This window comes from Rhinolophus ferrumequinum, chromosome 13, assembly GCF_004115265.2.
Source record: "Rhinolophus ferrumequinum isolate MPI-CBG mRhiFer1 chromosome 13, mRhiFer1_v1.p, whole genome shotgun sequence".
Taxonomy (NCBI): Eukaryota; Metazoa; Chordata; class Mammalia; order Chiroptera; family Rhinolophidae; genus Rhinolophus; species Rhinolophus ferrumequinum.
This window is the reverse complement of record NC_046296.1, coordinates 48,862,250-48,890,214: the sequence shown is the minus strand read 5'-3', so window position 1 is coordinate 48,890,214 and position 27,965 is coordinate 48,862,250. Positions and strand designations below refer to the sequence as shown.

General features: G+C 38.4%; 1 protein-coding gene across 10 annotated transcripts in view; it reads left to right on the top strand.

Annotated features, from left to right (window-relative positions):
• The window catches only part of LTBP1 (latent transforming growth factor beta binding protein 1), a 348,164-nt gene that overhangs the window by 191,107 nt on the left and 129,092 nt on the right, over positions 1 to 27,965 (top strand). For all 10 annotated transcript variants that reach the window (XM_033124736.1, XM_033124740.1, XM_033124734.1 and 7 more), the window contains 2 exons: positions 6,732 to 6,834; positions 10,970 to 11,041. In XM_033124736.1, coding sequence (XP_032980627.1) covers positions 6,732 to 6,834; positions 10,970 to 11,041 — 175 coding nt within the window. The remainder of the gene's footprint in view (positions 1 to 6,731; positions 6,835 to 10,969; positions 11,042 to 27,965) is intronic.

Sequence of the window (27,965 nt, the reverse complement as noted above, 5' to 3'; positions counted from 1 at the left end):
CTTGAACAATGGTATTAACTGGTTGAATTATTGTAATTCAATGATACTGTATTGAGCTTCTTGAGTAGAATTCAAATGAAATCCATATCATTCCAAATCCTTTACAGCATTTATTCTCTCAACAGTTCTTTACTTGCCAGAGCACTGTTGTGAAAATCTGAACATTTTTACCAAAATCTTAAGAATATCTTATTTTTCTTATTTCTATATGTAAGTAACTTAATTATTTATTTTTATACATCTCTTCTCCGCGGGTGGACTCTGGGACATTGGATAGTGAGTAACTGTTAGATTCCTCCGTCCGTTGTTGAATAGTCTCCGGTTTTAAAATGCGGGCCTTGCAGGAAGAGGTCTAATACTGATTTCGAGACTAGTTTGTGCTGGCCCTGTGGCTGTTTTATGTAGAATCTGTCTCCTGTTATTATCTCAGTTCTCTCTAGAGCTCTGTGAACATTTCTAGTTCCATTGTATCGAGGAGGAAGCAGGCAGAGGTTGAGAGTTCTGTCTATGGTCATGTGGGTGGTAATTGGTAAAGTGAGGATTTGCATCCATGTTGGTCTAACTTCAAAAGTTATGCTCTTGTCATTTCCTCAGTTACAGGTCATCTTTACACTGCTGTTCACTGGGCCTACAGGGAACATGGTTGTGTGGCAAGGTCAATTTCACATTCAGGAAGTGCTAACTCTGCTGGACATGGAGATGCCTGGGCGTTGGCTTTGTGTTAGGACGTCTCTCTTATTGGGGAAAGAGCTCAGCTGTGCTGACATTAAAAGTTCCCTCTGCTATTTGTTTGAGGAGGAGAATAGCCAATGGGCCTTTAATAATTATCCAATTTCATTTACTTTTGTTCTCTTGATGATTACAGATCATGTTTACCTTAAATACAATTTCTTCCTTTTTTCCCCCATGAGTGATATACTCTATCCCAATAATTCTTTTTTTTTGACTTTTAAGGGGAAGTACCAGATATCAAACAAACAAACAAACAAAATCTATACTTTTATAAAAACACTTAATCTTTTCCTCTTCTTTCTTTTCCTCTTTATCAATATTTCTGTGTTTACTATTACTTTGAAGATGCCAGATATTTACTTGGAAGGAATACAAAATTTTTTGCCTTGGGAAAAGAAACTGGGATGCTTTCTTTTCCTTGTCTCCTGATTATTTTGATATCCACCTACAACTTGAACCCTAAATTTGGAAAACTCTCCACGGCTTAGCTCCACCTCATTCTCTGACTTGCCCCACTCACCCACTGTTCCTTTGTATTTGGCCTGCCCTTGTCTGTCCTTCCCCTCCTACCCGCCTGCCCTGGGTCCTCTCCCAGGTGATGGTGGGTCCTGGGCTTAGCAGAGTTTCTCCATCTCTTGGGAATCTCTCTCTCTCCAGTACAACGGGTGAGTCACTGTCTTGTTTCAGCTCCTGCCTAAACATGGCCCTGCGTACTCTTGCAAGAGTTAGGATGAATCAGCCTTCTCTCCTCTTTCATGTATTACTTCAAAAGCAATCTCTAGAAACATGTAAGAAATCTGTATTGCTTTAACATTTTAAGTTTTGTTTATTTGTTCCTTGGCTCAGTGCCATACTCTTTTTGAGTAAATGGTCCTTTTGCAAATTCAAATTTTATACTTCAGTGTGTAATGGGAACAAAATAAAATGAGATATATATGTGGTAAAGGTAATTTGTATTTCAATATTACCATTTTTTAAATGCCTTCAATAATAAGACTATAAATAGTTGACGTGGTGGCCGTCTTTGTGGAGTGGCCCTTTTACTAGTGAAATATCTGAACTCTTTTCATGTGTCCAGAGAGTCTGGGAAATGGCCAGCACTTCAACACGTGATAGGTTGTACCCACATACGTCACCAGCGGAGGGAGCAAATGGGGATCCAGACTTCACTCTGCTTACCAAACCCTATGTCCTAGTGCAGAACACGTCCCAAAAGGTCACCCTTTTCTAGTCCCCAGAGGAAGACTGATAGGGTGAAGGCAACCTTGCTTGGTTATGGATCATTTGATGTCACTGCAATCCTTTGAAGTTGGAATTATTGTCCCATTACTAGCCTGGAGAGCTTGGAAGATCTGTTGAACACCTCACTGCTCATCAGAGAGAGCTGGGGTTCAGATCCAGGTGTGATGATTCCAGTCTAGTGCTCCTTTCTATTCCCCATTGCCAGATCTTCTTTCTCCAGAACCTGGCACAGTGCAGTGAACATTCTTGGAATGAGGATATTGTCGGTACCAGTAATTTTAAGGTATAAAAATTAAATCTCATGAAACCACACTCCAATATTTATCACAACCCCTTCAAGTTATTGTTAATCTCTGAAGCAACTCTGGTGGTAAGACTTTAATTGACAAAAATTGTATGCCTTGGTTGCCAAATCATCCCAACTCGCGTATTTACAGGGAGCCCTAAAAAACAACTGTAATCATAGCTTGACTTTGTGTGTCAGGAAAATGCTAAGGCATTACCTCAAAATTGAGGTTGAAGTCTGACGATAAGTAGTCTCAATCAGGTCAAGATTTAGAAAAGTAAGTTATCTTGTAATCTATTAATTCTGAACTTTTCAATATTGAAGGTTTTCACATCATTGCTTGCAATAGTTTTGTGTTACAAAAGTTATAACATGGATAATTGTGAAGTAATTGTAACGATTCTTGAATAGCCTCACCTTCTGGGGCATGGTGCTAAAACAGATATAAAGACAGGAAGGGTCAGGAAGTATTTTCATGCAGCTAATTTTCTAAGAATCACGGTCAGTGCGCTGGTTAATCACGGTCAGGAGTATCTCTGTTTATTTTTTTCTTTTCCGTCTAGTTTGCATAATCCTATACGAGGAGGCTCAGACTGGGGCGAGCATCTCGAGATGTTGACGAGAGAGGAAGTAAGACAAAAGAGATGGTCAGGAGTGCATCTGCCAAGACATGGTTCTGTCATAGACATGAGAGCCACAGAGGGACTTAGGATTGGCTCTAGTGTGTAGTGATTTGTATTTCCTGAATCATAACCATAGCTGTCGATATTGAACATAGAACCCTAGACCTGGCGGAAACCATAGAAGTGTTGTATCCTGGGCATTCCTGAGAGATGCTCCTCCAGCCTCTGCTCCCAGCGAGGGTATGAGCACCTTCCATTGTTGGGGAGCATTAACTGCTGGAAAGGTCTCCTGCTTAATGACTTGAATCCTCTCTTCTGCGATTTGCAGTGTTGAGTCCTGCTAATACCTTCATCATGCAACCACTAGCTTCTAGCAACAAGGTTGTTTAACATAGCTGAACTCTGTTGTCATGGCTACATGTAGTCGTTTTATCTTGACGTTCTTCAGCTGATGCTCACAGGACCCGGTGGCCAGAACCTTCATTATTCTGTTTGCTGTCCTCTCTGTGGGTCTCGCGTTTGCTGAATCCTAGCGTGGATGTGTGGAGTTACAGTGTCTCCTAATCTGCAGCCCGAGGTGGTGTGAGCTATAGCACATTGCTCGTTTGACGGGATAGATTTTTCTTTCTGACTTGAAATAGCTAAATATTGGGTTGTAAATTTAGCACACTTCTCCTGGATTGCTTATACATAAGCTGTGCCTTGAAATAAGAAACTGGCTTTCTCTGAAAATGCGGTGAATGATTCACATAGGAGAAATTCCATTTGTGTTTTTAACTCGTAAAAATCCCCTTAATCTGGGCATAAAAATGTAGTGAGTCTGTGTCCATGTGATTGTGTCTCACGGAGAAGCCGAACTTAGTAGTCGAGAGAAGCACATTCTGAATTCTAACATCCGATTCTCTGTGGTTTTCTCTGATGTGGCCTTTTGGTGTGGAGGAAAGAAGGTCTTTCCTGTACTTTCTTTTCCTCTAGATATTTCCACCACCCAGGGAAGGCCTCGTAGTGTTGGGTAGTCTCGGGTGAGAACCCTGAGTATGGCCACAAGGCTCTCCCAGGTGGAGTTTCTGGCTGCACACTGAAAGCTCTTCATAGTTAAATGACTAGGGGGCACACGTAGAACTTTGTGCCTTGGTGTAAGCCTACCTCCAACCTTTGCAGCCTGTTCTCATACTGTGCAGACCCAGTCTTGAGACGAACACACAGTGTCGTGGTACCACCTACACTGCCATTTATTAATCGATTTGGATGACTTGTGCTGCTCTTGGCTGTGGACCTGCAAAAACAAAGCCATGGGATAAAGCGGCCTGAATCCTGTAATGAAAACCTTGTACCCTTTTTTGAGGCCTGGTAGAGAGCAATGATTTATTTTTGCCGTACCAAATAAAACATTCTAGGAATCCAAGGTGAAAATTGGATTTTAACTGCTACTAAAATTTTGGGCATATAAAATCAGCTGTGTTGAGAGTTTTGCTTGATTAAGAGAAGAACCTAAAGAGTTCAGTACAAGAATGATCTCCATATGTCCTGCACTGGTGTCTTACAGCAATCTGATTGATAAAATTGGAAATAAACATTAAGCACACTTTGGCAGCAGATTGCAACAGTGGAGACCTCTTTGTTCTTAACATAACCATTTTGTTTCTAATCTTACACCTACAGCGTTATTTCCTCTTCCTTCTTCCTTGCTTCGTATTTCAGATTTAAGCCTTCTGTGATTAAGCTGAAGGAGTCTGGGAACTACCTGAATCCAGCCAGTATATGCTTTTCTTCTCTCAGATTTTCCATTTTGTTCCTGTGTTACCTCTCCCCTCCCTGTCTCATCATATACGGTTTTTGGAGAGCACACAACATCCTGTCGAAATCATTAAAAACCAGTGAAAAAAGCCTAAAGACTTCAAAGCTATGATGTAACTAAAACTTCATTAACTATGCTGGGCCATCTCTGATTTTGTTTTACTATTTGGACATGTAGTCGCTTAGAGCCTCAGTCAGAATGTTGCATGCCTGGACCTGGTGGGACAGAGGCAGTGTCCCTGGAGGTCTGCCAGGTGACTGGTGTCTAGTACTTGCCGCTCTTCCGAGGCTTACTACCTGCACAGACGTTCTGTCACCACATTCTACTCACTAGTCTGTGCGCGTTTGCTAATTTCCATTGGTTTTCACAGAGCCACTGCTTGCTTGGATGGACTGCAACTTGTTCCTTCCTTCCTTCCTTTGTTTCCTTCCTTCCTTCCTTCCTTCCTTCCTTCCTTCCTTCCTTCCTTCCTTCCTTCCTTCCTTCTTTCCTTCCTTCCTTCCTTCTTTCCTTCCTTCCTTCCTTCCTTCCTTCCTTCCTTCCTTCCTTCCTTCCTTCCTTCCTTCTTTCCTTCCTTCCTTCCTTCCTTCCCTCTTTCCCTCCCTCCCTCCTTCTTACTTGCTTCTCTTCCTCAGCATTTATTGAACATTTGCAGTGTGTACTGTGTATTGGGATATAAAGATAAATAATATACATCTGTATTCAGTTAAAATGCATAGCAGAGGCAGTGGAACTGTGTAGAATGTGCCCTGGAATACAGGGGAGGGAGGAAAATGCTAAAACTGAGGAGACACGAAGCTTCACGTGAGGGTTCTTCAGAGCTGGGGCTCACAGGATAAAGCAAGTTTCTCCAGGCAAAGGAAACAGGAGGGCCATTAGAGAGAGAAGAAACGACTTTGGAATGACAGTTTGTCTAGAATATGGGCGTCCTTTGGTTTGCCTAAAGGGTGGGTTTAGAGAGGTGAAAGGGGACAGAGAGAATGTCAAAAATAAGGCGTAAGGCAGGAATAGGGGCCTTCTGTGTCATGCTAGGAAGTTTGCAGTCAACAGACCATGGAAGTCACGGAAGGTTTTTCATCAGTAATATGATCAGATTTGTCTTGGAAAGATGACCCTTGAAGCCATTGGGAGGATTTTGTAGAGATTGAAGTAGAGGAAGGAAAAGTGACCCCCTTAGATGTGGCGTGTGGGCTGAGCCTGCCCAGCAGGGATGGACTCAGCTGGCTCTCCCTGGACAGCTGTCCTCAGATCTGTACACAGAGCAGGATCTGTTTTCCTAGCCCCTTCCCCACCCCACTGAGTAGGTCTCAATTCAGACGCTTGCCTCTCAGCCTCTTCTGACCTCCCGTGATTGAGCAGGGTCGTGAGATGGGTCTTTGCATGTGACAGCTCGAGCTGCTCCAGGAGCCTCTCAGCCATGCTCTTCTGCGTGCTGGTCTTACTTAATCTTGCCAGCACTTTCCTAGATTGGCCGACCTCCCTGGGTCAGACTGCTTGGCCGCCCAGAGCCTTCGTCCCTGCCAGAGCCAGGGACCATTTCTTATACTGTCCGCTCCTGTCCTTTCCCTGCCCAGGTCTGGGTGTTATAGGAAAACCAAAAGCCTCTTGTAGACAGGATCGGTGCCCCATTCTCCCAGTTTACACGTATACCACGCCATTACAGCTGTGTTCCCTGGTGATCCACAGGAGAGAGGTCAGTAGACAGTTTAAAATTTTCATAGTTTATATTGATCATTTTAAGTTTCCAAGTTCTCATTAAGGGGAAAAAAGCATTGGAAATGTACGTTTTATAAAGTGCTCTGAACAGTGATAGATAAGACTCTAAAAACGACAAGAAGCTCTGGACAATATGCTCGCTCATTTTAGCGTCATCTTCATTCTGTTCTGGTGTTTTGTTTTGAAATTTTAGAGTTGCTTTTTTTTTTCCTTCCCTCTCTAATTCTGTCGATAACAAGGGAACTGTTTTATACTGTGGCTGAACACAGCAGTGCTGTAGAGCTGTGCATCCTGCACTCAGTTAACCTGCATATTTCACACCCCATCATTGCAGTGTGGCAAAGCGCTCCCAGGCCTTTCGAAGCAGGAGGACTGCTGTGGCACCGTGGGTACCTCCTGGGGCTTCCACAAATGCCAGAAATGCCCCAAGAAGCCATGTAAGTGATGTTTAAGTATTCCTTTGTAGGTTAATGTAGCATTATCTGTTTCCTGATGACTGTTCTAATGGTGAGACAGCATTAGACTTTCAAAGAACACTTATTGAAACAGTGTCGTAATTTGTGTTTCCAGAAAACTTGCCAGTCTGAGAAAACCCTCATATCTATTCTGTTTGTTAACAAGCACAATTATCAGTTGCCTTCTTCAGTTGGGTTACGTATTTTTAAAAAGAGCCTTTTAAGAGGCAATGTGCTAAAAATATGCTCTGTTTTCTCAGGTGAAGAGAAAAGAAGACGGCTTTTAAAATGTTAATTAAATGATTCAAACCCTATAAAAAGTCAGTGCAGTTGTTCTGTCTTAGGTTAAATTCCTTAAATGAAATTTTTATTAACAGCCACAACTTCTGTTGTAGTTTTTGTTATAGTATAAGTTTTCAACTTTTACTTGAAAAAAAAATGAAGAAACGATTGGTTGCTGATTTATAAAAGATAAATTTATAATCACTATGACACAGTACTTTCTCATTTTCTTCTTAGTCACAACTTTTAGGCTATGGCAATTCTCAGTGACAGGACTCTATATTGATGCCCACATGCTTTGATTATTCTATAAAATCTGCTTTTCAGAACCTGTTGATTTGATTCAATACCAATTTACATCTTTCTGTTACTTTCTTCCAAATTAGTTTGTCTTTTTAGTTTTTGAGTGTAGTATTCACTCTGGATAACTGATTCCTAATATTTTTTAGAAAGACAGAGGTAACTTGTTTTAAGTTGAGTGTTTTTACACTTATTCATCACGTTTTTGCCAAGAAAGCAAGTGATATTTTTCTGTCATCTTTTTTTGCCTTGTTTAAAGATTTTTATAGTTGTTTTTTTATACTTGATGCTACAAGGAATTTCTTATTTGTTTCAATTGGATAATTTTTAAACTCTTCTTCAACATCTGTTAATTTGTTGATATTCTCAACTGCCTTTTAAATCCCTCTGTTAAGTCTAGAATCTGTCATCTTGGAATCACTGCTCCCTATATCTGTTTTATATACTATTCTTCTATCACAATAACTTGTTTTAAATTGTCTCTCATTTGCACTTCCTTGTCTCTCAAACTTACATATTCTCTAAATCTTTTGATGCCTAAAGTAAATTTCACTTATTTTGTTGATATTGCTCTTATATTCTTTTGGAGGATCAATTGTGGAAATACCCACAATTGATTGTGGTATTGATGAATGAATTCTTCATTTAGGGAAAAAAGCCTCATACATAAGGACACTCAATACTGAGAAAATGTCCTCAGTGGACTTTCTCCTGATTTGGTCATGATTGGCAATGTGGATTTCCAGCAAGTTGGTTGAGTGTGATGATCCCCTCTCACTGAAAGACCCATTTGCCTAAAATTGTGTTGGGAACCAGATCACAGGGGTATCTAGGAGACATTTGATAGGATTTAAAGAACATGAAGTTTGGGATTAGGTAGACCTGAGTTTGACTCCCAGCTCTCACTTGCTGTTGAGTCTTATGGATCATGAAATGAGAGTCTGTATCTACAATGGTGAACAGTATTGCCTTTTTTTTTTTTTTTCAAATTAAAAACTGCCTACCCTTCATTGACTGTGTATGTTTGTCTTTAGGAATATTGTGGAGGGTGGTATGTTTCTTACTGCTAGGTCTAAGGACTAAAGAATGAGAAGTCCATTTCTTACAACTTTGTTTTGGGGCTAAGTTTTGTTTTCTAATAATTTTCTCACCTTATCCCTTATTTTTCTTTTTCATTTCTCCCCTTCTCTGTATATCTTTTGCTTACAGCTTCTTCTCTTTCCTCTCTTTTCCAAATCCCAAAGTTGCAAGACAGAAGTAAAGGGAATCATAGTGTTTTTGTTTGTTTGTTTTTGCTTTTTAATCCCTAACTTCCACTCCCAACCATTTATCTTTTTTTTTTTAATCTCGAATTGTGTAATCTGGGAATAAATTCACTGCTTTATATGGTTTTGTTAGTTCTGTATCTTAATGTTGATAATAATTTAAGTAGAACGTGAAAGTACAAAGTTGCAACACTTTTAACTAAAGGCGGATGAACATAACTTCCTATGTTGGCTCACTGAATGTATAAAATGGAAGAGATTGATTCCACTTCAGGAAGGGCAGTGTGGATTATGAATGAAGTAAACTAGTAACATCTTGACATTTACTCCGTTTATGCCTAACTAAGTGACTCACTCCCAAGAAACACACTCGGGGTCACATTCTTTCTGTGTCATTTAAAAACTTTCCTTTGTTGGTACTACTCTCTAAATCATATTCATTTTGGAAGAGAGCAGACTTTCCTTGGCTTTATATACTATGGTTTTGTGTTCCATGCCCCCCCCTTTTTTTTTCACTCAAAGTGTTCAAACTTCAGTTTTCAAATGGCTTTTATTTATGGTTTGAAGTTTTTGTTTAGGCATGTACAGAAAAGCCTTTCATTGTTGATCAATTTTTACTGTAAACACTTAATTTTAAATCTGCAAATGATTTCATTAAACAGTCTGTAATCTATTAAAAGTGTATTTAGCATGAACAAGTCACTGGTCCTTTAAAAGCTTTTAGAAGAAAATTAACATTGAACCCTAAACTGAGGAAGACTAAGAGATCATCTGGTCTGACTCTCTGCCTTGAGGTAGAAGACTGTTGAAACTTTTTAAACAAGTTATTATCTCTCTTTTGTCTTTAAACAATTCACAGAGAGCTCACAATCTCTGTGGGCAGCTTGCTCCAGAGTGTCTTTGTTACACGGGAAAAGACTAGATACTCAGCCAAGGAGCTGAATGGGGTGACTCCCCCATCCCCCTCGTGCGGGCCCCTCCCTTATTTTAACGCACTAATCCAAGACTCCACTTGAAGCGTTTTCCCGCATTCTGAAGGATCTGAAGAGAGGGGACATATGGCAAAGAAAGGAAGTGAAGGAGGAGAGGAACATGACTAGTAAATATTCACCCTGTTCCATTAGTGGTGACAATAAAGAACATGTGTTGGAGCAAAATAATTTTATTTTCCGTAAGAAGATTTCTTTGTTTCTCTCAGCTTTCTCTTTTTACTCTTTGTGTAGGTCTTTTTAGTGGTCTAGCCATCTATCCTATTTTGATTATGGCCCATTTTCTATTGCTTATTATCTTCTTAATAACAGAATACCTTTTTGCACGAAATAGCAGTGACATCTGTCACTAAGTGGGTGCTTATTTTTGTCAGGCACCGTTGCAGGCATTTGCATAAATTATCTCTAAACTCCCCAACAACCCTGATCTGCCTGGTAGCTAGGATACTCCCATTGTACAGAATTGCCATTTGAAAACCAGGAAACTTGTCTCCCAAGGCTGCAGAGCTGTTGATAGGCAGAGCCAAGATTTGAACGTTGGTCTTCTTGGTGTCAGAACTTCTGCTATATTTACTAAGTCAAGAAGACACTCAGGTCTCACTTTAGAGCATTCAAATTTTAGTGAATAGGGTTTTGTTGGCAGATTGATAACTACTACATTTGTATTGTTGATGAGTTTTCTGAGCAATGAACCGTACAACTGATCACAGCAGCCCCTTTCATCTCCTAGCTTCCTCTCATCACTTCTTATTCTTCCAGGTTCATATTAGTAAGAATCAGCTCATAACTAGAATACATGAGCCTGCAATTAAGGCGAGCGTCATTTATTGTCTAAATTGGGACACTTTTGAGAGTGAAATGGAGTGCTATTAATGAACTTTGGTGGAACAATGGACATAACTCAGGACTGTCCCAAGCAGACTTGGACATATAGTCACGCTACCTATGATAAGAAAATTCAGATGCCTGTAGCAAATCATCGAAGAGGAAGAGATCCTTTGGAAACTAATGAATCACTAATTGAAAGAAAATATAAAAGTTATGATTATTTCATTTAACATAATTAACATGTACTGACAAGGTATTAGGACTTTATTGCAAAAACATGAAGTATATTGAAAAACAGGATAACGTGAAAGAGATTAATATACATTGAAATAGTATCTTTGAAATAAATAAGACCACTGATGCCTTAAATGGCTTCGGTTATCACATATAGTTGTTTAGTATTGTAAGAATTTAAACTAGGCACGTAACAAAGAATTATTTCTTCCCTTACAGCTTACCATGGATATAACCAAATGATGGAATGTCTACAAGGTTATAAGCGGGTTAACAACACTTTTTGTCAAGGTAAGGTTAACTGAATTCATTGGTATGGACTCAATGGTTATTTTGGCTTTTTAGAAACCTGAGTTATTTTGCCATGTTTTGCTCATTAGCCCAGCGGGAGAAGGTCACACAGGGAACCAGCTCTTGCTCACTCGCTTTAGCTATGTGGAAATACAGAGGGTTAGTGTATGGTTGCTGGAATTGATTCACTACCATTTAAACTTTATGGAACTTTTTTCCCTTCTATTAATTTGCAATGAAATGCACAGGAGATTGGATTGCATTACGGATCACCTGGTGGTCTCCATGCTAGTCACCTACTGTTCATGCGTGGGCGCATGTGTGTGCACATGTGAGCACACACATCCCTAAGTACTACTTCTTTGCTGACACGTGATTTGCTGGCAGCAGAGACTTCTTTTTTTCCTCTCATTCGAATATTGCTGGTCACCTCTACGTATTCAAGTATTAAATATTAGAGTGAACACACATTAACTAGGCGGTAGGTAAAACTATGTAGCTAAATGTGAAATGTCCCGAGTGGTTTTGCTCAAATTTTTTTTTTTGAATGGTACAGCAAAGTTGAACAAGCAGGGGGAACCTCAGAGATCATTTAGCCCAGTGTCAATGCTTTACAAATGAAGGACATTGAAGCCCGGGCTGGTTAAGTGCCTTTCCTGTGGCTAAATAGAGCTAAGGGTATATGTAACTCAGGTTTAACAGTGCCTAGTTTAGTACCCAGATATGGTGACAAACTTGGTTTGTTGTTTTGTGGGATACCTAATTAATGGTCCTGTTTTCTCCTTATATGTCCAGCATGAAAGTATTTTTATTAGTTACTTGGGAATATGTATACATCGAAATAAACAGAGGAAAAACTTCTAAGAGTTTTATTGAACCAAAGTCCATGTCAGGAAAAAATCTGTCTTCTGACTTGGGTCTGGGGCTCTGTACTTGACCAGAATGTGTTTATAGGACAGAGTAGATTAAGGTGATATTACAAAATATAGATTAATCCCTAGTAAAATGATTCATGTCAAAGGAATATCTGAATTGCCGGAGAATTTTCTCAAGTAAATTGTCTATCCATACTGGATCTCTAACTTTTATGACTTGTAGAGCTTTTGCTGACTTAGAGAATTTTCTTTTGAAAGGCACATAAGTATACCATGTCTTTAAAATGTTTTGCCTTAAAGTATTATAAGCCCTCGTCATTTGTGAAAGAATTGGGGGAAAGTTAGAATGAACTGCTCAAGGAGAAGGTGTCCAAAACACTTTTCGAAAAATAGCTGCAAATCGTAGTAACATGGGAATAATGGATTAATCAACATTATTTAAGAATCAGTAAATTTAAGATATTAAAAGATTGTGTTAAATGGATGAAAGATTGAATTAAAGGGATGGGAGAATGAATGGTTAAATGTACGTTCTACAGTGTAAACCACGTTACAGTTTCACAGATTTGGATAAAAATCTATATGAAAAGCCCTAGCCTATTTTAGGATGCATTAGTAGGAGCAGAATGAGCAAGGCATTAGAAGTAATGACCTTGTATTCTACCAGTCAGACTGAATTTGGGATTTGGGTGTTCAGTGTTCATTATCTTTTGCCTAATAAGGTTAACCAATCTTGTGAAGGGCCTGCAAACATGAGTGTATATAGTGTGGAGAAGTGCAGACCGAAGAGAAATACAGTGGCTGCTTTATAAACATGCCTAAATGTTTGTAAACATGCCTTTAAATGTTTGATTAACTGTCTTACAAAACAAGACTTTTATGAATTGCTTCAAAAGACAAAGTCAATAGGATGGAGTTACAAGGAGGCATATTTACAACTACAGGAAGTCTTTTCTGTGGACTAGAGTCCCCCAACATTGTACTGAAACGCCTTTGGATAGGCTGAGGTTCCTGCACATAGACGTACTCCAGCAGATGCTCTTTAACTATTGACCAGTATGCTGTAGGGAATTTCTGTCCTTTGCAGCACGTAAGGGTAGATCACGGTAGGTACATTCCAGTTCTCTGATGCTGTCATTACTCTGTCTTCTGGGATGGAGTCTGTGCATGAGAAGAAAGAAGCGACATCTTGGTCTGTCTCACAAGTTTTAGCCCTTAGACATGCAGTTTCCTGAATTGTCCCCTGTGATTAGACATATCTTCTTACTCTGTTAGACTGTAGACAGAGGACGGTCCTTATTTATCCTTCACTCTTCTAATCCTGCATGGCTAGTTGTTATTTAGATACTCTCCAGAGTGTCAGATGTTCCCGATTTTTCTGAATATTAAATGATAATGAACACACATGTTTTCTTGGGAGGGGTGGGGTAGAATTTGGACATTATTAAAAACTGAGACACAAGTAACTTTCCCAAGGTCACTCAGATAATAAGAGGCCCAGCCAGGATTACACTTAAAACCACCTCTGTTTCTATATATAATATGTCCTCCTTTACCAATTTTATTTATTATACACGTATATAAAGTATTACTAATGTAGATATTAAAGTAGATATATAAGGTATTACTAATGTAGATATTAGCTAATTGGAAGAGAAGATATGCCATCCTTTGTGAGAGCTACTACAGGTCAAAGCAATTAAATTTATTTGGTTTTGTTTCTTCTCCCGACTGATTCATGGTTCTAAGAGTTTGTATTCATAAAAATATCATTGTAGAAGTGGAAGCGAAAATTTTCAAGTCATCACTTGCTATCTCATTTAATAAAATGGAAAATCCTTTAAATAATTGCCTGAGGTTTTTTTGTTTTGTTTTGTTTGTTTTTTTGTTTGTTTGTTTGTTTTTTGTATTTTCCTCTCCTGGTATGAAGTGACATTTAGCATATTTTGTTCATACTGAGCATATCAAATGGTTCCACCACAGTCATGTGCACCGATGGTCAGTAACACCAAATCCTTGCTTACATTTGTCTCAGGAGGATATTTGCAAAACAGTGTTATACTTTTTGGCGTGGATTCTAGAGTGAAGTATCACAGAAAATTCTATTTCATGGTGCCTCAAGAAGGCACCGCTAAATGACACCGACAGAGAAGATTGACTCATAAAAATAATACGATTTCATTCTGCACAATCTATTAAAATTGCTTTTGATAGAAGGCCTTAATTTCACTCCCTTTGTGATACCCTTGGTCAGTAAAATTAAATAGAACTTTCTCACATTACATATGTACACTCAGTTTTCTTAGAGCCTTAAAACTTTTTGGTTTTGTTAGCCTAAAGTTTTCAAAAGGAGCCATTAAACATCTAATTAGTTGTGCATTCCACATTGTACTTACAGTTTAATGTCTTCTCGGTTTATGAAGCACATTTAAAATTAAAGTGATTAATAACTAGAGTTACATTATTTCCTTCAATGAAGTGAACTAACGTTCCTGATACAACATTCACTAATGTGGGCTCAGTAACAAAGAACCAACTGTGCACAAGTTAATTTGAGGAACTTTCAAATAATTACACTCAAAGTTGGTTTTTTCCTTCTCTCTAGCGGTACTGCAATTATCTTTTCAAAGGAATGATTTATTACATATACACACATGGAGCTCTAAAACCTGCCTCACTACTCTCAACATTATGGAATTGTTATAATTTGCTTCATTTATCATAACAAACAATACAATTATATTTCCTTGTGGCTCTAGAGCAGCATTCGTCATTTGTCATTTGATTATTATGCTAGAGGTTTAAATGTAGAATGAGAATTAAATGAAATAACATATCATGGAAATAATGATAATAGGAACTCCTACTTTCATATTGCTTTACTCTAAAGCTAAGTTTTACCAAGCATTTTAAGCACTCTCACTTGCCCGTAACTTTGCTGTGAGATAAAGGAGTTCTTAAATTAGGTGTAAATCTAAGTTTTAAAAATAGAATTTGATTCTGAAAGTTCTTGGGGACCAATCTATTTAGTGAAATATTTTATTAAAAGCAAATATATTGTTTGATATTCTAAAATCACTTAACCTGGTTCATGAGTTTTTAGGTACAAAATAAACTTAGTATTATTTTCTGCATTTTTAGCAGGTGTCAAGGTACTGTGGGCAATGCCAAAATATGTAACAAGAAGACCTCTACACTTTTATATTCCAATGTATGTATTTCCATTTTTCATAGATAACCTTGAACACTTAAAAAAAACATCCAGTATTCTACAAATATTAATTGGCAGGGAACTGCTGGGCTACAGTCTGAGGATATGTGATGAATGATGAATAAGACATTGTTCCTGCCCTTGGATTTGGTGTAATTAAATCAGTTTGAATCAACAGGATGCAATTTCCTTTTTTCACTGTCCCAACTAGCTGAATTTTAGCTGGCTCCAGATGAGCCCGTTAAAGCAAATATGAAAGAGCTGTCCACATAACTTTCTTTCGGCGTCACTTTATTACACCAGTTCTTCTGCTTTAATAAAATAAATTTACAGAACAGATACATTAGGGCACCATAATACTCATTAGTAAAACTTCCGCTGTAGGGCTCCTTTTTCGGTAACTCATCAAAGTGTATATGAAACTGAATTTTCTTTGGACCATAGAAAAAATAATGCACATTTTTTTCAAGACATATCTCTGTCATGAAATGAGTCTCACAAGTCTTGACTAATATTATATATAGGTAAGACATTCATAGGACTTTTTTCGTTATGAACAGCTTGCCTGGACTGGAGCTTGCGTTTCAGACCTCTTAATGATTGACAGAAAAATTGGTTGTGACCAGAGTATGGTGAGCACATAGAGGAAAATTGGTCTTTGAATGCCTTGAGAAGACTAGAAAGTGCAGGCGAGACCCTCAAGAAACTCTGCTGGGCTAGAGAAAAGAATGTGGACTGTGCTGGGTTAAAACAGATAGGTAGGGTGAGATGAAGTGATTCATAACTTGAAGGCAAGGCTCTTCTGATTAACTGCATGCACCATATTCAGAATAACAGGCTTTGTGATGCATGCTGGGAAAACAGTTACTGGATTTACACTCCTTGTATGGAAATATCCAAAAGCCATTTATGACAGCTTCTTGCATATTTAAAAGAAAATGTATTTGTGGCTTAGACAAGAGTCATCACTTTATCATTATTTTAGAAGGTAAAATGTAAATATCGAAAGTTGCTTTTTTTTCATGCAGTTAATAGGTACATGAACTTACATTTTATCAGTTTTTTCACTCAGCATGATGTCTTGTATCCTGTGTTTTCTTTCTGGATTCACATTTTCTTTGGAAAAGGTTTGCGCGATTAAAATATCGGAAACCGAGTTAAATTTGAATTTAAAAACATATTCCTTTGTCTTTCCTATTTATCAAAATAATCCGTATCTATTGCTTAATCCTTAGAAACCAGAGAAACCGTAAACATTCATGTGAATCTCTGATTATGTTTAGGAGAGGAATTACTGGTTTCCGAGCTTTGATTCATTCTGTGCACATTACCTTTCTGAAAGGATGTACAGTTTCCCACTAGCAGTAGCGAGTCTATTGGCCGTGTCCCCTTCTCCTCCCTTATTTCCTTTTCCTTGCAAATTTGAAAACACAAAAAAGGCAGCTAAATAGTATGTGTTTGAACTATTCATATAGGCCTTGAACGTTTCTATTTAGGCTTTCCACAGGTATTTTCTATTGAATATGGCTGTGAGCAAGGTTATTTTTTAATATTTATTGTCTTATTGGATCTAACTTTTGTTAGTTCCAGTAGTTTCTTTTGAGTTATCTATGTCGGAATAATTTTACCTTCAAATAATTACAATTGGAGGGAAGCTGTCAGGACTGGAAGAAACTAAGATAGGTGTGGGAGAGGCTGCACCATGCTGGTGTCTGGTGAATCCCACACGTGTCGGTGTAGGTGAAGGTGAAGATGAAGGATAAGGCTATTTGGGGTGAGGTGGACCCAGGCTGAATTTGAAATTTGTTTGGTACAGTGAGTTTGGCTAGTGAGTATAAGCTTCTTTAAGTTTATATTTTAAATAGATGAAAAGTTTAATTTTTGTTATTTATATTACTCTGAAATTTATATCAAGCTGACGTTTCTGGTGTCCTTCAAAGGTTTTGGAGAACATTTTCATGGAGCTAAGTGTCTTTAAATTAGTAGTGAGTGCTATGTGCTCTGTCTCCTTCCCTTTTCTCCCTCGCTTCCATCTTCCCTCTCTGTCTTCATCTCCAGTTCCCCCCTCTCTCAGGCCCACCCACCCTGTTCAGGACTTCCTTCTCGCATTCAAGGAAGGAAGGACTTCCTTGTTACCTTACATAACAATGTACAGTAAGTCCTCACTTACCGTCAATAGGTTCTGTGACTTTAAGCGAAATGCCATATACTGAAATGAGTTTTACCATAGGCTAATTGATATACACAAGAGTTAAGTTCCCACAGTGTCTCATTAACCTTCTAACAAAAGGATGCTATTCGAGAACCTACTATACGAGGGAGATAATGATCTATAGTCATAAATATATTTTTAGTGACAATGACCCTGGCACAGCAGGTGACAGAAGTGGTCTGTGTTTTCAAAGTTCCCCAGCACTCAGGCCTATTTCACTCCTCTTTGTACATAACCTAAGTTCTTCCTCTGGCAGTCTTTCATTCTCACCCAGCTTTTCCACAGACTGTCTCCCAAGGTGGAACTCGATAGACCTCCTGCTGCTCTGCTTGTAATTACTGTTGATTTTATTAACTTGAGGCTTTTCTCTTTATGGTATTACTTGCATAAGACTAACCCAGTTTTCTCTTTTCTGATACAATAAATTTCCTTCTTCATCATTACTGCCTGCACATCTTTTATATCGACGTATTTATTTATTTTGCTAGTGTTTCTTGAACGCCTATGTAGTGGAGCCATTGTGGTAACTGCTTTAGGTATACCATCATTCTCACTACCTGTGCAATTAGTGTTATTTTATTTTTATTTTTTTTACCTGGTAATGAAACTGAGTCCTGAGGCTAAAAGAAATCAAGTGATGGAAGATCACACAGCTGGAGATGGGTAGAATCTGCCTCAGAAGCCTGGACTCCCCTCTTCGTACTACTGACATTTATATAGTAGTTTATAGTTTATAGAAGTACTTTTATAAAGTGCTCATTAATTCCTGACAACAACCACCTCTACTTGTTACAGGTAGGGTAACCATGATTTAAAGCTTTGCTCAGTAAACGGCAACACTGAGAGTGATATTTGATGCTATATGATACTTTTATTATCCAAGTTTAACTCTTCTGCTATGCTCTTTCAGTGGCTTGGTTCACAGTGTTTTCCACACTTCATTGTTTATTTTTATCAAATTTTCTTGTTTTAAACGTGTCTCCTTTGTAGTTTGAAAAAAAAATAAGTATTTTTCTCTTACATCATTAACAAGCCATTACACCTGAAGTTTTGTCCTGAAGTCTTTAACAAGAAGAATATTTGTTTCTAGAGGTTTTATTTGTTTTTTCAGCTGGAGTTCCTTTGGATTCTGAGGCTGTCTCCTCCTCCTATCACCTCTTTTCCCTTCCCCTATCAGTTAACAATTATTTTAATAAAAAAATCCTATATTACTTTACACTCTTCTTGAGGGCAGCTGGGGAGTTTTACTGATGCTGGCCAGGGGTGGATGATTTCAGCTAGGCTCCCTTATGCATCTGTAATCAGCTCGTGGATGCTTGGGGCTGGATGGACCAGGATGATCTCAGCTGAGATGACTCTCTTCTCTTCCACATGGTCTCTCATCCTTTAGGCAGCTACCTTGGGTTGTTCTCATGGTGGTTACAAGATTCCAAGAGAAAGAGCATGAGGGCTCACAAAGCTTTTCAGACCTACGTCTTAGACACACTGTCATTTCCACTATATTTTAGTTGCTGGAGGAAGTCACAGGCCAGCCCACACTTAGGACGCGGGGAGTTAGACTTCACTTTTTCATAGGAGGAGCTACAAAGTCACATAGCAAAGGGCATGGGTACATGGAAAGGTGGAGAATTGGGACCATTTTAAAAATCAGTCTATACCACCCTGATGGTTTACACTGACTTAGCAAATATGAATGTATTTTCCTTCAGCAAAAAGAATATGACAATCTTTATATTATTATGAGGTCACTTTACATCTGCACTCAGAGCAACATCTAAAAAGTATTGATGAACAAACTTTCTGGTGATTATATAGGAAATTGTGTAGTTAATTATGTTTTTAAAGAAACGTTTTATTGAATCTGTAATCTATGTGTAGAACAGTGTACAAAGCAGAGGAAAATAGCTCAGCGAATAACCACAAAGGGAGCATAGCTGTATCGTTATCACCCAGGTGAAGAAACAGAACATTACCTGCACCCTAGAATCTTCCCTTTGTCCCTTCCCTATCTTTGCTTTCTCCCTCCTGTCCAAAAATAATCACTGTCCTGAATTACAAGCATAGATCAGTTTTATCTTTTAATGAGCTTTCAAATTAACCTGGTATTTGTTCTTTTGTGTCTATCGCCTTCCACTCAGCAGCATGTGACCAACAGCTTTTTTTACTATTTGAAATTCTGGCTAGTGAAATAAGAATATCTTTCGATGTTTTCATTTAAAATCTTTTCATTTAAAATCTGTTTTTTTTCTCCTTCCTTCAACATGTTTTTCCTTGACTTAAGCAGCATTCTCCACAGTTACAGTCGTTGAAGGAAGAAACTTTCCTTTACCCTTCTAGGTTCTTCCAGCTGGTCTAATAATAAATTTGACATGAGACAGATTAACAAGAGACAATAACCAAATTTAATTACATACGTATGCATGGGAACCCTACATACGTGAGAGTCAGAGACAGAAAAGGGAAATGAGGTCTATATGACATTCTGAGCTAAGGATGAGGTAAAGCCCCCTGGGCTTCAGAGGGGGATAAGGTCATTCGCAGGACGATAAGAAGAGCAGATGTTCAGTAATTAGAAGTTTGCCCTGCTCTATAGGTAGGTCGTAAAAAATGATTTCTGGTGATAACTCTTATTATGGGCAAGGCCTATACTTTCAATTATTTAAGAGAGAGGTAAAAGTTGCAAGTGAGCCCACAGGGTCTCATTTGCTTTCAGCTCAAAATGATACATGTGCCAAAGTGCCACATCTCGGGGAGGCCTGTTCTGAACCCCTTCACAGTGCTGTCTTTAAAGTTCCCTTCAGTTCCTTTATCAAAAGGGAATTGATTGCTGTGATGTTTATTTCTTTCTCAGAAGAAATAGGGAGAGCAATGTGGGTATAAAGATGAAACTGAGAATCCATTGTTATTGCTATATATTTGGGAAATAATAGTAGAAAACTAATAAGACTGGAGTTAACCAGACTTGATAATTCCATTCTTTAACACTTAAAAATATTAAACATTTCTTTTTATTTAGCTACGGGATGGAGAGTCATACAATACTCTGATGTATTTAGTGATTTAATCCCAGAAACCGTGGGGATACTTAATGTGAAGCTGAATCATATTTTACAATATTCAGTGGCTAAGAGGGAATTAATAGATGTTTCACTGATTTGAAAGGGCAGTCTTACTGTTCTAGACATCCTCTTGGAACTCGTGCTGCAGTTTCTAGTTTAAATAGGCACAGTCTTTTCAATAAGAACTTAAAAGAATTTTGATCTGGACTGAGCACCAGATTTCAGCATTTAAAAATCAATTTGGGACCCATTCCTATGCATTTTAGAATCAGTTTCTGGTACATTCTCTTACTATGCTCATATCACTGGGATATGATTCAAAAAGGAAATGTCTGTTTATTTTATTCGCTTTTCTTCAGGAAAGACAGTGGTGAAATGAGTCATTAGCACATTGTATTTTCTAATAGCTCTTTGACCTTAATCTCTGGGGCTATAAAATCAATGGGAAGATGCCTGTTGTATCACAAGTGATGAGGAGAGCCCATGATGGATTCATGTTACAGTGAATGTTTCAAGGAGAAATTAATGTGTCTGTAGATTATAGTCAGAAATGCAAGGTCAACAGAGATGTGTGTGTTATTAGCATTTTCCATATGTAGTACACATGTATCAAGAAATAAATACAAGCTGTTCTCTGGGCTCTGATAATTCTTTTATCATGTTACTCTGAAGAGGGAAGAATTAGAAGGAAGGGAGTTGCTCCCACAATGGTTTGCCTCCTTCTAACAGGTTCAGTGATCAAATCCATCCTATGCTGGATTATCATTTTATAATGGTGGGATAGGTACAGGTCAGGAGGGGAGGCTGCGGCAGCAGTGAGGTCTGGGTCAAAGCAAATACAACCACTAGAAGACCTGTACAGTAGTTTGTAGGGCCAGCCCTAGAGAGCAACATTTCACAAAATGTGCTCCAACGACCACCAATTCAGATGGATGTTAATAGATGGTGTGTGAAAAAGGGTTCTGTGGCCAAATGTGTGGAGAATACCACGTTACAGAAAACCAAGAATCCTTGCCAAAAGATTTCTCATGGTCTTTCTTTAATGTGCTCATCTATGTAGAATATGTAATGTTTCTCAAACGCATTTGGCCACAGAACCCTTCTTTTAGCAGCAACCTCACAAAGCTTGGGTTTTATGTAAACTACCTTGGGTAAAATTGCTTTGGAGTGTTGATATTCAAACATTTTTTTTTTTTGTTCACGTACCTGCTGAAATAATTCTGAGAAACTTATGTATTCACACATTTTGAAGCTGCTGTCTACATTTTTTTAATCAAAAATTAAATGCATGCAGTAGATTTATTTCTGGTGTATTTGTGTTAGGTATGTGCTTTAAGCATATTTTCAACAAAGCCTTGGAGCTGTGGAGCTGGCTTATTCAGTGTATGAATAATGTCTGCCGTCTAACTTAATTGGCAAAACCAGGCCTTATTATGAAACAAATCAGACTTACCGCTTTCTTTGTGTGACAATCCCTCAGGAGGGATATATTTGTGAATTGTTCATTTGTTTGGTGCCTTTGAGAATTTTACATTGTAGGACAATGTATCTAGAAATCCTAGAAAGAGTAAGAATAGACAAGAGGAGGAGACTTGACTTTGTAAAGAGGAAGAAGGCACCGAGTCAAGGAGAGAGAGAAAAGGAAGATTGGCAAATGCATTCTTAGGCAGATCACTTTTTGAAAAAGAAACATATAAAGGCTCAAGATCTAGAAATTGGTACCCTTAAAACTATCCAAGCACATATGTACCCTGTGGAATATCATCATGTGCCTTCAGGGATATGTGTACCCAGTGGAAAGTTTAAGAAATCCATATGTCCTTTTAGAGAATGAATTCCTCTTTTATCTAAAGTAAGTGATCCCTATTAAATAGCCAAATGGTTTGTCTGGCTAGGAAAAGTATTTACCTCAAGAGTTATTTTTTTCTGTTTTGAAGGAGAAGGCACGTTGCTAAATTGTTTGGTGGAATGTCTGTCCATCAGAAAATGCTGAATATACATAGCAGAACCTCCAGAAAGCTTCATATGTTCACACAGAATTGAGATCTTCCTGTACTATTCTCACTTTGTACCTAATTCCTGTTAGTTACTGGGCATGCCTCATTTCCTGTATAAACTTGCGTCACTAAAAAGGAAGTAAATTATTACTCACTTTGTTAAACACGCAGAATAGATACATAAAAGTGTGTTTATTTCCCATAAGGGCACTTACCGCTATTCATAATATATTATGCATAAATGTTACAATTTATTTCATGTCATTTTCAACCTTGGCAACTGTCAGGTTGTTTTGAAGTCAGAATATTTAAGCTAAAAGTAACCTTGGGGATTATGTGCTTCAGCCCCTTTGCATGGCAGGGAAGAAAACTGAGGTCAATGGAAATTAAGTGACTTGTTCTAGTCACCATAATTTAGCATCCTGGTTAGACAAAAGCTGGATCATAGTGGGATATTTCTCCCATTAGATTTCCCCATCCTCCCTTAACCCTTTTAAAAAATACCACCTTGGACAAAATTATCTCTGTAAAATGGAAATAACTATTGTGTTGCTCACCATACAGAAATATTATGACGATCCAATGAGATAAGATGTGATATACAAATATAAAGGGTGATGATGATGAGAATTCTTGCCTCATTGTACTAAATTATTTCATTCCCTAGTACTGAAATACTATGGCTGTGTTATATTTGGTTGTTTAGTGAGTCTCTTGTTATGCATATTTCCAAACTACTCTGTATTTTTGTACTATCTGGATACTAGATTCCTAGCCTTCTCTTTCTGTTGTATGAAGTTGAACTACATGACATTGTCAGTATTCAACCATTTTAGATTCGTAAGAAGAGCAGTTTTGTATTATTGAACTTGATACATGGCTTGACAGACATGGTAGGCTATGCTGAGCAGAGACACTATATAAATGTTTAAGTAAGTGGAAAAGTATGTAAATTTCCTTAATATTACCTGTAGTCCCATGGATTTGGCCTACTCTAAAGGAGCTCATGGGCTTTATAAATTTGTCTCCCGCTTCTGTAAACTCTAGACTGCCCTAACACATCAGCTCAGGTGGAGTTATGGGGAATAGGACTGGCTTTATGACAATGCCTGCTCCTTTGGCCATTCATTTCGACCTTCATTCTTTAACTCAGTAACCTGTACTGTATGCAGTGGTTATACTATCCCTTCAAAGGATAGAATTCCACAGTTATTCAGAGAAATTTGGTACTCTGCAGAGGGAGAACAATGACTAAATTCATTTGTTTATCCATTTGTTTTTTAAACTGAGTACTAAAATGCTTTGAATGTAAGGAAACTACATTAAGGGAGATTGGCTGGCCCTGTAAAATATGAGCCTCCTAAATACAATTTTATTTGCCAAGTGTAAGTTATTTACAAAAATGATAATCAAGTTAGCAGCTTTTATTTGATTAAAAAGAAAATAACTGGAGGAATTGAAGTCTAAATAGAATTATAATGCTTAATTTGCCAATCATATTCCATAAAATTGTTAAATTTTGGCCTGATAGCATCTTTTCTTAGCGGACTCCTTAAACTTCTCATATCCAGATATAACATATTAAGTTAACCAATGTTTGGTTCTTAATGCATTTGTGAATCTCTCATTTCCTTCTGTTTATTTAGAAAGGTCTTAAAAGAACGTGGCTACCTCTGAAAGTCATTTCAATAATTGCTCATATTTCATATTTTCTGAGGCTCTAAACTAAAAACTATGGGGCAGGAGTTTTTTTTGCTTTGTTTGTTTGTTTGTTTGTTTTAACACAAAGGATATAAATTGTCTGGGGTCTCACAATCCTCTCAGGACCAAACTGGGGTTTGGAAAAATGAAGTGGCAAAAAACAAGAGAATTTCCTATCTAATTTTTAGATGTAAAATTTTCCCTATGAGGTATTAAAAATTTACAAATGGAGTGCTTTTTAAAGTTTTGTGAGTTGTTGTGAGTTGTTGAAACATGGAGCGTGATTTGAGATAGAAATAATATGAAGGCAGTGGTTTTCAGATCTTGACAAATGCCATCTTCTCCTAGAACCTTAGTATTTGCAGCAGATGCCGAGGAACGGCATCTGTATATACACGCCTGATGTAAAGCAGGAGTGCAGGATACCCAGGCTGCAGAACAATCAGCAGATCACGGTTACATCTGATGAATCATGTGAGGACCTGGTCAGACGTGGTAGTGGTAGGACTCTGACCTTGCCCATCCCAAACCACACAGCCCCAGATTCAGGGATTTGGGGGACCCAGTCTCTGCTTTCCTTCTAAGCTGAGCCTCCCATCTATTCTATGACCAAAGCAGGGGATGTGCAGATGTAGAAGTTATAGACAATGAGTGAAGGAAACCCGTCAAGTCCTCTCATGTAGCCAGCACCCACTTCCACTCCATTGTCTCCTTCAGACAGCTTTGCTTCAACATGGTCCCTTTGGCACTTACTAACTCCTCATTTCTTCACCTCGGTGTGGGTTTCTCAGTGAGGGCACTGCTGCCATTTTTGTCAGAAAAGTTTCCTTGGGAAGGAGACTCACCCCACTTGTAGAAAGTTGAGCTCCCCGATGTCCACCCACTGAGTGTCCCCGGTCCTGGCCACAACCCCAAACGTCCCTGAAGCTAGCACACATCCTCCCTCTTTGAGAATCATTGCCTTATCCTCCCCAAGTGCTAAAGAGGAAGCAATCTGAGTGACCCACAGCATTCCGATAGATAGTTACATTTTAGAAGAGAACATTTTTTCAATCCCTATGGCTAATAAACACATGAAAAGGAAATGCAAGTTAAAACCTCAGTGAGATACCTGCACTCCGGCCAGGATGACTAAAGCGAAAAAGACTGGCAGTAATTTGACAAGGATGTAAAGCAGTTGGAACTGGGAATGGAAATTGGCGTAGCCGCAATCAGACAACTGTGGGACGATATTTATTAAAGTAAACCTGGGCCTTCTCTAGTGATCCAGAAATCCTACTCCCAGATACAGAACCAAGAGGAATGAGTATCCAGACCTTCTGAAACACATATATGTGAATGTTCACAGAAACATTGTTAACGATAGCCAAGAATTAGAATGGATACATTTTCATATCTTCATACATAAAAAATAATGCAGCAGTCAAAGAAGGAACTGCTGTATGCACCAACGTTGGTGACTCTCACAGGTATAAGGAGGACTAAGAGAAGTCAGACAAAAGAATACATACAGTATGAGTCCCTTTATGTGAAGTTCACAGACAGGCAAGACTAATCCATGACGATAGAAGTGAGAATAGTGGTTACCTGTAGGGGGCAGAGATATTGACTGCAAGAGGCATTAGGGAGCCTTCTCAGGCAATAAAAATGTTCTAAAACAAGATCTGGGTGGTGGTTACACAGTACATGCACACACATCATGCACATACATCTGTATATACACGCCTATGTATAAGTATATGTGTTGTGTACTAGTTGTGTACTTAAGGACACATCTAATTGTGTACTTAAGGTTGATACACTTCGTTGAATATAAATTTATAAAGAAAAAACTTAGAAATTTAATTAATCTCTAATTTATGGTCTTTTAGAGACTATGATAAAAAATAAATTGAGGCAGTTGAGGGAAACAGTAACTTTTCTGGAAGTTACTCTCTTCTGGAAGTTACTCTTTTCTGGAAGTTACATTCATCCAGCTGTGAGATGTGTTGGGAAGAAAGCTCCACGCCTTTGTGTTTCTGGGGTGAAATGTTAGGGGAATTTGGTGCTAGTGCTGGTGGCAGAAACCGATTCCAACAGAGACAGTAGGAGAAGAAAAGCTTTACATGATTCCCCTTCCTGGTACGTTTTTCTCTTCCTTCCAGTCGATAGCCATAGTTGGTTTTTTGTTTGTTTGTTTTAAGTCTTAATTCCTGTCCTCCACTCCCATGGCATCATGGTTGAGGCGGTGGGCAATGTTGAAGAGAGTCAAAAAAGGGGCATTTGCAGTGGCAGTGGTTATACATGAGGGGTTTACATGTTGGAAAAAACCCTCCACCTTCACCTGGTAGCCAGCAGCAAGCTGGGATGGTAGTGTTAGAGAAACCTTCCGGCAAGGGAAAGTTTGGGGTCCCAACTGCTGAACCTGGAATGTGTAGTGGTGCGGCCAATGAGTGGGAGTGCAGGCCACTCAGGGAAAGAGGAAGGCCAGTAATTACACCTTAGTGGGGGCATGGGCAGCAATGGAAGAGTGGAGGTTTTGTCCAGCCTTTTTGACCACGCTGGCTCGTTACCCAAACCTGAGGTTTAATTTGAGACATATGATAGGGGTTCTGCTTATACCGTGTAAGCCCCAACTGGAGTTGGCACTCTTCCTGGTCCTGCATGGTGGTTTTCTTAAGAAGAATGAGTTCTAAGGGAATAGTTTCAATTTCATGCTATGCATAAATGTGTATTACAGACCAACACACTGATAAAGAATAAGCTGGTCAGGTGCTGGACCATATGCTGCTGTGCCGGTGTAATAATCTAGCTGTACCAATTTCCAGTTGGATCTAAGTTGGAATGCTGTTGAATTTAGACAACAAATATATGTGTTAATTTGTCATTTGAATGTCATTCAAAATGTATTGTATCACTAAAATTAAAAACTGCACATGTTAGATAAAATCTGGCCCTACAGATATCTATGACTGCTTAGAATATGAAATATAAGCAAATAATGATTTATTGAAGCCTGTTTGTTTATTTGCCTTTTTATGTGATAATTCTGCTAGTAATGTTTTGCTGCCATTGTGTTCAATTTTAATTTAGAAAATTAATATTAGGCTCCTTAATAAAAGTTTTATTAGAATTAATGATTGAAGGAAATAAATATTATTTGAAAAGGAAATGCTCATAGCCAAGTCTGTTAACCATTAAGCTTCATAAGCCACACTGAATAAAATACAAATTACTACTGATTTTTCGTTTTTGAATTGTCACACTCTGGTTTTGATTTTTAATTAATGACCTTTGCAAATGACTGCAATCTTTTTTTTTTTTTTAATCACCACATTTTTATCTCTCCTATTCCAAATCATTTTGATTTCCCCTTGGATTACTGTCTTTGTCCATTTGGGCTGGTATAACAAAATACCACTGACTGGCTAGCTTATGAACAACAGATAACGTATTTCTCATAGTTCTGGAGGATGGAAAGTCCAAGATTAAGGCACCAGCATGGTCTCCTTCTGGTGAGGGCCGTTTTCCCTTTGCAGACTTCTCCTTTGTGTCCTCAGATGGAGGCAGAGATCAGGAATCTCTCTGGAGCCTCTATCACAAGGGCACTAATCCCATTCCTGAGGGCACCACCCTCATGACTTAAGCACCTGCCAAAGCCCTCTCTTACTAACACGATTGCCTTTGAGGGTTAGGATTTCAACGTAAGGATTTAGAGGGGAACACGAACAATTTAGCCCGTATCAGTCACCATATACAGATGACCTTAAGTCTCTATTTCCAGCTGTTGTTTCCTTTCACTTTCTGAATCTTATACTGCTGCTGCTAGGTATTTATACTTGGGTATCCAATGTGACTTTCAAGTATAAAACTAATCTCTTCATCTACCT